Here is a 15,001-nt window from a genome sequence, read left to right as displayed (position 1 = left end):
TTTTCAAGAGTTGCATATTCTTTAGGAAACAAGCACGTTGATTCTGTACCTTGAGTATCCTCATCTCAAACAGCTAGATCATCACCCCCACCTCTTTCCTCACCCCAGCCTGCACGAGTAGCCACGTCTAGTTATCTTCCCGTATGCACCAGAAAAATGGACAGAGGAGCAGTGAAGAATTTAAAGGGGCCAAGTAAAATCCACGAAGTGTGTCCTTTTCCCAATCTTACATCATCAACAACCACCAGCAATAATGATTCTGCAATTTCCCTTTCTTTGATGAAGTCATGTTGGGTTCTTAACCCTGTTGTTGCCTCATTCATTTCGCTTCCCTATAAATAGCCTATGCAAGTAACATACTGCTCCATTTCTTTCACAAGGGGAAACGGATTACACATGTCTCATGAATTGAGTGTATATTTATATAAGAATTTATTTCTAGGAAATAAAGTATTTTGACTTGACTACACGGGTCTCAAGGTTCCCTGAACCTTATCAGATGTCCATTGAAACCTTTCTACTTTTTTGTTTAATAAATTCATCAAGAGACTTGTGTTCGCATAAAAGCACCCAATTTAGCATACATTTTTATATACCTAATCATAAGTAGTTCAACCTTTTCCTGACTCTCCCTAACTCACTTGTATGCTAAATTGACCACACCCTCTAAGTTAACTTGCAATCGAGGAGCCTCCATAGGGAGGGCTGTGACAAGGGAAGGCCACAGGGGACATAATGCTTCAGGCTCTGCGGTTAGTGAAGGCCAAGCACACCTGCCGAAAAAAACAAAATGTAGACTTTGAAGCAAGTGTGTCTGTTTATAAAAAAAAAGAGGCAGCTGAAAGTTTTCACACCACTAGATGGCACCTGATGCTGGAGCTGCTGGGTTTACTCTTTTTTCCCAGGAGTATACTTGTGTTCTATATTTAGATGCAAGTTGCCCTGGCCCTCTAAAACTTCTGACATGACCATCCATAGGGTTGGTGTCCAACGTCCCTATGCATTTTTCAATAAGCTCCCCCATTCTAGCAGGCTCTGTAACCCAGATATGCGAGCTGCATAGGGACATCACTGCAATGTTTAGCATACATATGCCTCACAAACGTGCCTTGGAAAAATGTCACCTTAAAACCTATTAAACCTGGCCAGTCACTCCCTGCATGGCAAAATTCTTTTTGCTCTCCAAAGCGCAAAATGTGGCGCCAAACTTAGACTCCCCAAGAATACCGCTCACGGGTTTTGGGACTGGGACAAACGCCAACCTTGTGTTTGATGCCATAACCATTATCAAGATCCACCTTTGTTTAACGCTATCTATATCTTTAGATTCAAGCACGTAACTTTACTTGTTTGATACTGTCTGAGTGGCTTTGGATTCCAGAATCTCATTTTGTTTGATTGATGCTGTCTGGGTGGCTTTGCATTCGGCATGTTCCTTCACTTGTTTGGTGTTATCTGGGTGGCTTTGGATTGCAACACCTGCCTTCACTGGATTCTCTCTAGGTAGCTTTGGGTTCTATGTGCCTTCACTTGATTGAAGCATTCTGGGTTGCTTTGGATTTCAGCATCTCACTTCGTTTGACTGGTGCTATATTGGTGGCTTTGGATTCCAGCATGGCCCTTCACTTGTTTGATTCTCTCTGAGTAGCTTGGAAATCCAGCATATGCACAGCTTTTGATTCTAGCTCGTCCCTTCACTTGTTTGATTTTGCCTGAGTGGTTTTTGATTCCAGTATGACACTTTGCTTTATTGATGGTACATGGGTGGCTTTGAATTCCAGCATATGCCTTCACCTGATTGATGCTACATGGGTGTCTTCGGATTGCAGCATGTCCATTCACTTGTTTGGTTCTGTCTGGGTGGATTTGGTTTCCAGCATGTTATCTGGGTGGCTTAGGATGGCAGCATGTCCCTTCACTTGTTTGATGCTGTCTGGGTGTCTTTGTATTCCAGCATGCCCCTCCACTTGTTTAGTTCTGTCTGATTAGCTTTCGGATTCAAGTATGTCACTTCACTGATTGGTGGTATCTGAGTGAATTTCAATTCTAGCATGTGCCGTACTGGATTGATCCTATCTGGATGTCCGTAGATTCCAGCATCTCCCTTCATTTGTTTGGTTCTGTCTATGGGGCTTTAGATTCCAGAATGTCCCTTCACTTGTTTGGTTCTGTCTAGGTGGCTTTAGATTCCAGCATGTCCCTTCACTTGTTTGGTTCTGTCTAGGTGGCTTTGGATTCCATGCGCTTTCAATTAATTGATGCTTTTGAATCCAGCATGCCCTTCTCTTATTTCAAGCTGTCTGGGAGTCTTTTGATACCACTGTGCCCCTTCAATTGTTTGGTGCTGGCTATGAAGCTTTGGGGTTCATCTTGTCTCTTAACCTATTTGTGGCTGTCTGTGCGGATTTAGATTCCAGTGAGCTCCTTGACTTTCTTTGATGCTGTATGACTGGGTTTGGATTTAATGGGTTCCCATTGTTTTATGATATCTGGCTGCGTTGTAGATTTCAACATGTCTCTTCAGTTAAAAATTGTCACTGGACTTTTGTTTCCCAGACGTCTCTTTGATGGTGAGTGCGTGGGTTTTGGATACCCAGATGTCTTTTTAATTGATGACATCTGGGTGGACTTTGGATTCAAGCATTTCTCTTTTATACTAGCAGGATAGGTTTTGGATTCCATAATGAAGCTGTGTTTATTGAGGTCTGGCTGTGTTTCTTTGTTTCCAGTATGCCTATTTGTTTAATGATATCTTGTTTGGCTTTGGATTCCATAATGTCCATTTGATAATGTCTGCATAGCCTTTATAATCCTGGACTGATGATTGTTTGCTACTGATTGGCTCGGTTTTGAATTATTTTTGTTTTGTGATTTCTGGCTGAGTTTTGAATTCGAGGATGCCTCCCTTTTTGATGGAGCCTGACCAGGTTTTGAATTCCAGGATGTCTCTCTTTTTGATGGCGTTTAGCTGGGTATTGAATTCCAGAATGAGATTTTGTGTGAAGCTGCTTGGTTGGGTGTTGTGTTCCAGGTACTGCTTCTGTTTGATGTTTGGCTGGGTTTTTGATTCCAAGGTGCACCTTTTATACTAGAAAACTCTTTTGATTGGCAGTACCTGGTTGGATATTGGATTTCAACATATCCCTTTATTTACTGTTTGTTGGAGTTTTGGGATTTTAGGAAGTCCTTTGATAATTTGTGGGTAGGGTTTTACATTCCTTTATGTCATTTTCACATTGTCTGGCTGTTTTTTTTTTAATTTTAGGTTGTCCTTCATTTGGTGTTATATGGATAGGCTTTGAAAATTAGGCATCCCATTAATTTGATGGGATCTGTCTGAGTTGCAGATTGCAGACCGTCTTGTTATGCCATCCGAGTATGCTTTGGATTTCAATATGGACATGCATTGAGTCTCTGCATGGGGTTTACATTCATTGTCTTCCTTTTTTTGCTCTGTGTGGACTCAGCATTGCAGGTTGCCCCCGTGTTTGGCTAGCTGAGTTTTGAATTCCATAACGTCCACCTGTTTGATGGGTCAGTGTGTTGTTTGATGTTGTCTGGCTTGGATTTTGTATTCTATGACGTGCTTTGTTTGGTGATGTCTGCTTAGGCTCTAGATTCCAAATCGTCTCTTTGGTGATGTTAGAGGGAGATTTAGGTTCCAGGTGTCATTTTTGATCTGGTCAGAGCAATGCCGGATTAAACCCTGTGGAGGCCCGTAGGCAATCAAAATGTCGGGCCCCCCCTCACAAATTATCTCCTAATAACCCAATGCACTAAATTATTTTACAAACTGACAGCTGTCAAAAGATGAGCTTTTAAAAGACAAGCTTATGTGTGAATCAGATGTCTTTGGTTTATGTACTTTGAGTTGTATTTTGATCCGCTGTCCTTGAGGCCCTAAAAGGAGTGGAGCCCATAGGCCGGTGCCTACTTTGCCTATTTGGTAATCTAGAACTGGGTCAGAGTGCTTTTGAATCTCGACATGGCCCTTTTTTTGATGGTGTCTGGTTACATTTTTGGGTTCTAAGAAATTCTTGGTTTTGGCGATGCATGTGCGGACTTGAGATTCCAGGGTGTTTCCTTCATGATGTCAGGTTGTGGTTTGGATTCCAGCTTGTGCCTGCGTCAAAGTGCTGTTGAATTCCAGTGTGGTACTCTCTTTGATTTTGTCTTCCTTGATTTTTAGATTCTGATTTGAGCTAAGAGGTGCTGGAACAATTTTCAAAGTGGGTTAGTTGCCATCAACAACACATCACTGAAGTCCTAGGGATCAGTAGCGGCAGGTGGTTGGAGTGCTGCATGGCAGGGCCGGAGCTGGGAGGGGGGTAGTAAACTACGGCATACGGCCGAACAGAGGTAAGTAAACAAATAAATAAATACAACTAATTTCATTGCGCGCTGCATTGCCAAATGCGATGCGGTGCGCGCAACAAAATTTGTTTTTATTTATTTATTTGTTTACTTACCTCCGTTGGGCCGTCTTCCATAGTTTACTACCTCCCACCCTGCTCCACCATGGCCGCCTCACTGCCCCGCAGCACTCCCACCACCGGCCGCTACTGCTAGGGCTTGTGAAAAATCCAAGTGTTTGACAAAGGACACGTGTAGCAAAGGAGCCATGCCCATTCAGGAGGAGCCTTGTTCAACTTTGAGAGCGACTCGTGACATCATTGGACGCCTGAGTCACTGACAGTGTTTTTAGAGTTGGTGTGAGCCGAAAACCTGCTGTCACCCACTGCCGGAATGATGAGCACCCATGAGTGGAGGAGTCACGTGAGTGAGTGGTCACAGGAGCAGTCGCAGCATAAGGATCCAGAGTCTACGGTACAGACTTGTCGCTACAAAGCAATGCACACTAAGTCACTGGAGACTTGAGACTAAAGCATCTAGAGTTAGCAAATCTTATGGTTTAAAGGTGCTAACAATGACCTCCTCCAGTCTGTACGTGAGAACCTTGGGCAGGGTCAGAATGGGAGAGAAAACAGGCCGGCACCAAAATGAAAGTGGCCCTTACTTCCAAATAGGGCGGTTTTGATCTTTTACGGTAAGTTCTGTAAGTGCTTTTCAAGGTATCAGAGACTACATACATAGATTTACCTTCCGATACGCAATGTTTGTGGCAATATCAGGGAAATTAACAGCAAAAACCTACCCAACCGACCTTAAAACAGACCCACAAACAGCCACAAATACAGCCCATACACTGATTGTGACTGTGAGGCCTATACCATGGGCACTGCCAGGCTGTCCAATAGTACTAATGGCCAGTCCGGCCCATAAGATCACAGGACGGGTCAGCTCGTTTATCCCAAGAGAAAACAGCTCTTTCTGAAACGTCTTCTGGAAGGGGGTTTGCTGCACTCCGTGTGCCCAATGGGGGTGAAAACTTCAGAGTGTGCTGTCAAGACCCAAGAGCCTCCCGTTTTTATTAATAACAACGCCGAGCGCTCCTTTGTGATGCATGTTATAATTATCAGCGTCACCATGAAGGATGAAAGGCTGAGACAGCCGCCAGGTTACTCACGGGACAATGCAACAACATTATTAAGGCGTTTGTAGGCACATAGTGAAAACCGTCCAATTTATTCACAGCAAAAGAAACGAAACCCTTGGAAACCTTGTATGGCATTCAAGGGAATCAAGGCACAAAGCAGGATGCAAGACCCGGAAATGTTTACAATAATGACACCCACTATTGAAAATATTTCAGGGTCTTGCATATTTTACTTTCTTGATTTTCTTGTTACACAAATAACAAATAACCATCATTGCTTATTGAAACTGCACAATGGTCAATGACCGAGAATTTCAACCAAAGTGAACCATGGATTGTGTATGCATTTCTTTAACAGTGGTAAACAGCGCGAGGGGGCGACAGGAATAGATGCGCTTTACTCCATAATAGCACCAGCAACAAGCCTCGTAGGTTGACAAGTGCTTTATGGACCTCGGGTTGGGTAAAAAGGTGCACGGACGTCCCCTAATTTTCGCCAAGACTGCACTTACTACGGGTAGATCACAGTTTTCCACATGCGGGTTTTGTTTTCCACCTGTTTCGCTTCCCTTTTAAATTATGGAAAGAGAAAAAGACCGCTTTTCAAAGGCAGAAAGAAAACGGTTTTAAGTTAAGACTGTGCATTCATTTCTCATAACAAACCAACCATCACGCCCAACTATTGCCTGTCGGCGAGGAGCTCCCTGCCATGCTTTGGACGTAAAAAGGCGGGAAACTCCGCGAGCTACAGATAGGCCAGTCACGTGATCTCGCGACACTAGTCTCGCGGAATAAAATATAGGCGCGCTTTACCTATGAGGAGAGCGCGAGGTTCTGGTGGCATTCCAGAAATGCTCAGCCTGTGACAAGCTCGTGGTTTATCTTCATTTCTGCCGCATTTTGTTTTCTAAAGATTCATAGTAGTATTAGATAAGCAGGGCCGGTGGTCATTTTCATTGCTATGCATTTATATGATTACTTGAGTGAACCCCCCCAAATATTTGAAGCAGGAGCCCGCGCTCCTTGTGGGATTGAAAATCCTGACTGGGAAAGAGCATTTTAAACTAGAGTGCTTTTCAAAATGTGCGGAGTTAGCTTTAGCAATAAATACACGCAATAGGTGTTTACATAGCAACATAACGAAATAATGCAGTCACAGATTATGGTTGTGCAGCATTGTGCCACATAATTTGTCGATTTTTCTGCGTCATTTTGAAAACCATGTGGCATACATTGACCCTCCATTGCCACATAATTCCAGCGACACTAATGACCGGTCGGTATCAGAGATAATCCGATATTATCAAGACAAAAGATGTTTTTTTCTGTTGGTCTGGGAGGTACTCAGTCGTACTATGCATAAGATTGTGACGTGCATGTGGCAAATGCGTCAGATCCAAAACTATGGGGACATTGCTACGGTCGCATAATTCCTGTGGCCCTGCCTAAATTGCCAATTTGGAGATCTAAATCTGCAAAATGCGTCACCGTTGCTCTGTGACTCCAGGGCCAATGGCGCCATAGGATTTAAAACGAAATCCTATGCAGAGATTCAGGCCTAGAGCAGGCCGCATTCTGTTTTCGGAAACCTGTATACGTGGGGCGGGGGTACAGGGGCGAATAACAGGATAATTGACTGCAGGAATGGCGGCTTAATTCATAAACGGAAACATTTTCCGTCCATCAGCCTGCAACCAGTTAAGCGCCGGGGTCTGGAGGAAGCCGCTGCTTGCGGGGGCGGGCTCGGAGCGGGATAGGAAATGTCTACGGGAACGGCAGCTATTCGGCTTCGTAAAAACAACAGCTCGACATTTACTGCGCGCGAACGGCCGCGCGGCCACCGAGGGTGTCATTCAAAGAAGCAATAAACAGACTGCGGCGCGCGACGACTTGAGAGGGCAGAGCCCGGAGGGTCAGTCTGTGTATCCCACACACCTGGGGCGGCCTGGGCCACGCCCCGGCACGCGCTGCTCGTCATGAAGTGAATTATGATGACGCGTGCACAGAAGGAGGCAGTCGAGTAAAAAACTATGCTTCCTTTATTTATTTATTTTTTTGGTAACAGCAATTAATGCTAGTTTAAAAAAATGTACATTGTTATTTTTGTTTAGACGTAAAAATCTATATATGTATTTTTATAGATAAATAGAAAAAATGTGTACACGACTCCGACGTCAAGAGGTTGCTGTAAACTGATAAATTGAACAGTTCCACTGTGTTTTCAGGCCCAATAATACTTGTTTTAGTCTAAATTACATTTTAATGTTTTTTGACTAAGCTAGAAAAATGGCATCAAAGCAAACAATGAACCCTCTGAGTCTAAGAGCCATTATTGTAGATAGGCCATGAGAGATATTCCGCGTCACGTCTGAATATGTAACTGTTCACGGACAAGATAACCCGCTTTGGAACGTGGAAACCTCCTGTCTTTCAGCAAATGTATTTGAAAAAACACCTTTCGTCGCCACATGAATGGCTGGAAGTAATGTGCAAGGTGTGCGGATGCTAGCGGTGATAGTGCCTTAAGGCGTTGTGTACCGCTAGGCACGGTGAGCGCAGGGTGTTGAGGGAATGGACCAATCACAAGGATATGGGAGGACAAACGATGCTGTGCACAATCCCAGCTCTGAAGTCAGGTTATTGTGAAAAATGAAATGTGAAATTTGCATTTTTCCGTTAGGTTTCTCTGAAGTTTACGATTTTAACATTCGCATGATTTTCGAGTCCATTTTGTAAATGCATACACTACATGTAGGCCTATACATAAAATAAGATGACATATGCACGGATTAGGTAGCACGTGGCTGTTCATACATTGCATCATACAACAAGCCGGCACCTGTCTCGTAATGGAATCTACAACAGATGCAAAGTTTCAATAACATGTTCCCCGCATCCCACTGGGGTGCACTCCACACCCACTCTGAAATCAAAGTGCCAACTTTCTTATACAATGCGCTCAGATTAGTATTTACATATAAAGTACATTTCCATTTACAATGAGTGACCTTTACTGCACATTGAAAGTCATCGGGGCCCATGTACTTTGATAGCGCACCCAACATATTAACACCACAAGAAGCCATGTAACATTTACAGTGCCCCACACTCATTCAAGACCCAAGCGGCGAAAAGAAATCCACGTCACTGCATATAAGGTTGTCTGTCACTCATGGCCCCACCGTGATTCCCCCATACAAACTGAACATTCCATGCCACAGTGCCCCTCACCTGGCTCCTACGGATAGACTGGCCGGCGCTAGTCACACACTGGGCGCTCGCAGCATATTTACCTGCAGTATGCAGTCCCCGCCTGCGTGTATAATGCACCCCGCGTGGGACCTGCATGTAAGCATCATAGAGTCCGACCTGCACCTCCTCAAGACTGAGGCCTGCTTGCCCAGCGATGTGTTCTTTTCCTTATTGTCATTGTGTGCACACCGGCCCCACCCGCCAGGCCCCACAGCGAGGATTCCTGCAAACACAGCATGCCCCACACAGTCACAAGACAAGCACAGATCTAACTTCCGCGGCCTGAGACTGGTCCCATAGTCACACGGAGCATTTCAAGGCTCGCTGGAAACACATGCCCACCCACCCACCATCCCCTCAGCGAGGCATTCACTTATAGGCCGCAGTGACCGCTAACTCTTGCAATTAAACACACAAAGTACTTCGTGATGGTGAAATGCATTCTGCACCCTCACCCTCAAAGTGCCCAGGGGGACCCCCTGCGCCTGGTGATACCAGACCCCCACACTGCCCCACACACCCATAGTGAAGGGCCAGCAGGCGTGTGTACACACAGCGCCCCACACGGCCCATGCTCAGTGCCCCCACCCCCTGCTCAGTGTCCACCCCCCCTGCGGTACCCACCTCGCCCGCTCCTGCCCACGAACCGCAGGTCGTTGAAGCGGGCCACCTGGTTCTTCATGACCGCCGAGGCGTTGCGGAGCTCGGCCGAGTAGTTCTCGTCGTTGCCGGCCATGACCGTGACCACGGCCCCGTCGGGGACATCTCCGAGCGCCACCACCTGCCGGGGAGGAACACATGGGGTTAGGTCAAGAAACGGAGCATTCACAGAGCAGGGACGCGGAGAATCCCGAACTCTCCACTCACAACAGCGCCTACAAGGCGCGCACTCTGGCTCGCAAGCGCTATAGCCTAAGGAAGCGAAGCGTTCATAATCAAGTGCCGCGCAGATACCAGTAGGAACCGAGGCTAACACCAGCCACCGACTTCCTTTGTTAATTCGGAATCTTTCTATTATTCGACAGTTCTTAAAATCCGGGTATTAACCTAGTGCTGCTGTCTTTAGCGGAATTTTGTTCCGAGCCCTGCCCCTTGGCGGAGATTGGAACGAGGGCCCACGGAGATAAAGCGGTCTGCCCACGATCACACAATGCGGTCACACTGTGGGTAACTGGGCTTACAACTGGTACGTTTTGTGCCCACGCTATCTCCAGCCCAACCCCAGATCACATCTCTTCCCGTGACTGTGGCGGTAAAGAGAGCGCAGGCAATACATTGGGGTTTATGCAACATAACACAAAGATAATCTCTCAACTACTTACAGGCCGGATGATGTTAATTTAGGTTACAAAGCGAAGCCTAATACTGCTCTAAACCCCGTAAAAAAGACACAGGGGGCACTGGAGTCTGACACTGTCTCCCAGCCCTCGACGCTGGCGTTAAATGGAAAATAAAGATTGTATTTTGCGCTGTCGCCTCCACTAAAAAAAGGAGTAAAACCCACTCTTCGAACGGTAATTCGAATACCCCTCTCTCCCTGCAGGGTTCGTCGGTTGCTTGGACACACGAATAGTCCGTTGTTATTCATAACTGTATTTTGGACATTAGCCTATTTAGTTTCAACGGCAAATGTAATCAGCCGTTGTTGGTTTTGTGATGAGCCGTCCGAGCCAACCTCTTCTAATGATAAACATTTATTTTCAAGCTATACATTCTTCCCAGTGAGACTTCCTCTCCGCTCCTGCTGCGTCTGCTATTTCTGTTCGAAATGTAGCTGCTTCTAAATGTTTATTACACAAACAGAATACATGGGTTTGATTACAGCGTATTTCAAAAACCCTACTTTTTAATGTACCTGATTCTACTGAATTGTTCAAGGTTTTACGAAACAGAACACATATGAAAGGACACCGCGAACCATATTTTTATTTATTATATACCTTCGTGGTGTCCATAGGTATATGTGGCAGTGTGGCAATGAAGATAACCTGTAGAAGCTCCAATCATGTTCAGCGAGGTATTAGGATGTACGTGTGTTTGTGCGTGTACTCACAACAGTGTCAATGTTCACTACTGCAGACTTCGTATCATGACAATGTGATTTATTCACAAACACGCACATACGCACACGCGCGCGCACACAGGCTCAGTCACACACACATTCACACACACACACACTTATATTATTGAACAAGGTAGCATTCTTCACAGGCTTCACCAATACCTTTATGTAAATTGGAGCGTGCTGTTAATGTATAAGGCCGCTCCATTTTGTATATATGGGCCATCTTTGCACGGTGTTCCTCTGCTCGTGAAATATCAATTAAAATGTCCCTGGGGCTAGGTCAGAGGGAGAATTGGACATGATCCGTATGAAAGATTGCAAGGAAAAAGCAGCGACCTGAAAGTTAAAGGAGAACGCGCCTAGTTCTATTCTGGTGTGCGCTACTTTAGGTTATCAGTATGTGCAGAGCGAATACCTGGCAGGAGCGCAGCTTCGCAGCGCTGTGGGTGCCATAGACGGGCGCCTCCACCTGACTCTACGATTCCCTCGCTGACTGAGGCCATATGATACTATATTCATGGCACCCCACTGTGTGTGCATTTGGCAGGAATTAATGCACTTGTTTTTATTTCTCATTTCATTGTTTTCTACAATTTATTTGATAAACTCAATAAAAAACATTGCAATTTGAGCATTTCTCTTCGGAGGCCATTAATGCTGGGCAAAATATAGGAAAATGCATGAAAAAGCTGCATTGCGAATTGCGGGATATATGCACAGACGCAGGTGCGCGCGCGCAGTGTTACACTGCAGACTTTGCCCGACTGAGCTGCGGGCGATTGTGAGGCAGCGTTTTTGTTTTTCTATGGAGAATGCACCGCGCCCACCTGCTGATAGTTTACGGGTAAAAGTCACAGGAGGCGTATATATGTAGGTTATTGAGAGTTGTATATGTCTTCTATGGCTGCTGCTGGGTTAGACCCTGACAGCGGCTCAGTTTTGAAATCCTTAGAGACACAAACTCGGGTCCATCAAGTGAGACGCTGATAACCCTGGCCTCCGACTGTCGAATCCCAGGTAACCCCGACCACCCGCAAACTGCTCACCACCACGCACGACTCACCTCACTTACACTCTCCACTCGCCCAGGCACTTGTCACACATGCCACCCTAGCAGGCACTTGTCACCCAGGGCATCCGACCAGTCCTTGTCACCCAGGCTCTTCAACCAGGCACTTGTCTTTCAGGACAACCGAGCAGGCACTTATCACCCATGCCACCCGAGTAGACACTTGTCACCCAGTCCAAGCGAGCGGGCACTTTCCACCCAGGCCACCCGACCAGGCACTTGGGCACCCGGCAGAGACACTAGTCCCTAAGGGCACCCGAACTTGCACTTGTCACCCAGGACACCCGACCAGACACGTGTGTCACAGGCCACCCGACCAGACACTTGGCAACGATTAGGCACTTGTCACCCAGGGCTCCGACCAGGCAATTGCCACCCACAAACCCCTCAAAGCCACCCTTCCATCTACATCCTCGAAACTCAACCAACTCGCTCATTGCTTCCTCGGCTCACCCTGCTCGCCCAACTCCCCACAACAGCACCCACCTCACCTCCTGGGGCATCAAATGTACCCAGGCACCCACCCACCTCACCCTCTTCTCCTCAGCCTGCCCGGCTGTCATCAGCTCATACCCGCCACAGCTGCGACTCACCCCACTGGTCATCCAGCCAATCCGCCACTTACCCGGCCCATCTGCTGCTCCCATTGTTTTCTAAACTGAGGTGTGGGGGTACCTGGCGTAATTCCGCTTAGGCCACGCGGAATACCTGTAATGTTACGCGTGAATTACGGGAGGAGAGTTATTCTGCATTTAGTGCTATTTCTTGGCGCAACCATGTTAAGGATGCAATTTACGCTTAAAAGTAGTGCCACCTCACCCGATGTAATAACACTCACCTACCCAGATCACTCCAGTAGTGTCCCAACTCACTAAAAACTCACCAAGCTCACTCCCCACTTCTCCAGTGCACCCATCCTCGCTCGTATACTCCTACATCTCACCCCGGAGGGCCCCATCTCGCTCAGAGCGCACCAGCCGTGCCCACCGCCCCACGCCCCAGCACCCACCGCCCCCGACGCCCCCTTACCTTGAAGGCCACGGGTAGGGTCTTGTTGCACCTCCAGTGGGACGGCAGCACGGAGCACAGGAAGTTGGGGCTGTCGGTGCGGACCAGCTCTCCTGCGTGGTCGGCCAGCACGTCCACCACGGTGCGGGGCTCGGGCCGCGTCCTGCCGCTGCTCTCGCCCATCTTGCTGCAGGGGAAGGCGGTGGAGGGCGGTGTGAAGCGCCTGCTGGTGCCGGGGTCTACGGGAATACGCATCACAACAGCCCGGTTAGTGCCAGAGCGAGGATCTGCGGAGCGGCGGCGGCGGCGCTGGGAGCGGGTCTGAGCCCGGAGGGAGGGGAGTGACTGCTGGGCTCGGGAGGCAGTGGCAGAGTCCTCAGAGGCGCAGGAGGGGGTTAGGGCACAGGTTCGGGGGCTTGGACAGGGTCTAAGGGTCAGCCCCTTACAGGCTCAGACAGCACAGCATTACAGGCGCAGAGGGCACAGACCCTAGGCTCAGGGGGCTCGGGCAGTAGAGCACCACAGGGCATAAGGGTCAACCCCTTACAGGCTCAGACAGCACGGCACAACAGGCGCTGAGGGACAGCCTGTTATAGGCGGGGGTCAGACAACAGAACACAGCACTACAGGCTCTAAGGGACAGTCCCTTACAGGTTCGTGGGGAGACAGACAGCACTACAGGCTCCAAGGGGCAGCCCCTTACAGGCTCAGACAGTACAGCACCACAGGGCCCCTTACAGGCTCATGAGGAGACAGAAAACACTACAGGCTCTGAGGGTCAGCCCGTACCGGCTCAGGCAGTACGACACCACAAGGTTTTAGGGACATTCCCTTAGAGGCTCAGACAGGACAACTCCACAGGTTCTGACGGCCCAGACCTCAGGTCTCGTGTGCTAAGACAGCACAGTACCACAAGGTGTGATGGGCAGCCCCTACAGGCTTCAGGGGGTGAAGAGAGTACAGCCCACAGACTCTGAGGGCATGGTATCATTCAGGTTCGGGGCGCCTGGCGATAACAGCCCTCCGGGCCCAGAAGGCAGAGCCCTACAGGCCCAGAGGGCACAGCCCTACAGGCTCAGAGGTCACAGCCCTACGGGCTCAGGGAGATCTCAGAGTCCAGATTCTACAGGCTCCGTGGCTGTGATGGCACAGCCCCCCGGGGCTCTGAACACTCAGCTCCCACAGGCTGCGCGGTCCTGGCGGCCCTGCCCCACAGGCTCCGTGAATGATGTGTGCTGCCACAGCCCCGGGGGCCCTGCGCAGAAAGCCCCCACAGGCTCCGTGAGGCTCGAGGACAGCCGCAGGAGATCAATAGGACGCGCTGAGGGCGCAGCCGCACAGTCCCACAGGCTCGGCGAGGTCCCGGCGCACAGCCACCACAGGCACAAGAGTTCTTGGTGGTTTGGTCCCCAGAGGCGCAGGGAGACCGAGGTGCGGTCGGCTGGACCAGAAAGGGGGCGGGAGGTGTCTGAAGAAGCAGCAACCCCGGGATGTCCTGACGGAGTCAGCGAGGAGAGCAGAGGACTGTGTAACCAACGCGATTCTCACGCACACCACTCACTCCGAGGAGCTTCCCCTCGAGGATGAGAGGGCGGGCTCAGGAAACGCGTGGGCTGGGGGAGACCGGGTGTGGGGCTGTGGGCGCCTGCGTGCAACTGCGAGATGAAGTGTGACGGGAGGGACTGTGCGCTTCTGATCCTGTGTGGGCGTCTGTAGCACTCTGTGTGCAGCCGTGCGTTCACGTGCGGTGCTGTGAGTGTCTGTATGTGAAGTTGTGAATGCGCCATGTCCGAGTGCAGCTGTGAGTACCTCAGTGTGCTGCAAGGATTCTCAGCGTGTGCGCTTGTGCCTTGCCTGTTGGTGGATGTGAGATTCTGCGTGTGCAGGTGTGACATACCTGTGTGCGGCTGTGAGATATGTTGTGCGGCTGTGACATCTCCGTGGCTGCGAAATGCCACATGTGCTGTGAAATTCACAGGGGTGCGGCATCTGTAAGACCTATCATGCTAGTGTGCACATTTGCGTGTTCCTCTGCGTCTGCCCGATGTTGTGCGTAACTGTTGCATGCATGTGTGCAGTATGTAGCACGATGCGGTGTGTGCGGTTGTGG

The 15,001-nt window shown here is 48.7% G+C and overlaps 1 protein-coding gene across 1 annotated transcript in view; it reads right to left on the bottom strand.

Moving 5' to 3' along the window:
- RUNX3 (RUNX family transcription factor 3) overlaps positions 1-14,425 on the bottom strand; it is a 183,769-nt gene extending 169,344 nt beyond the window's left edge. The window contains exons 1-2 of the mRNA XM_086956393.1: positions 12,913-14,425; positions 9,374-9,530 (exon numbers count right to left, since the gene is read on the bottom strand). Coding sequence (XP_086812519.1) covers positions 9,374-9,530; positions 12,913-13,146 — 391 coding nt within the window. The 5' untranslated portion in view covers positions 13,147-14,425. The remainder of the gene's footprint in view (positions 1-9,373; positions 9,531-12,912) is intronic.
- Between the last annotated feature and the right edge of the window lie 576 nt (positions 14,426-15,001).

This window comes from Lissotriton vulgaris, chromosome 2_1 (genome assembly GCF_964263255.1).
Source record: "Lissotriton vulgaris chromosome 2_1, aLisVul1.2, whole genome shotgun sequence".
NCBI classification, from domain to species: Eukaryota; Metazoa; Chordata; class Amphibia; order Caudata; family Salamandridae; genus Lissotriton; species Lissotriton vulgaris.
The sequence above is the reverse complement of the archived record's forward strand: the minus strand, read 5'-3'. Positions and strand labels throughout refer to the sequence as shown.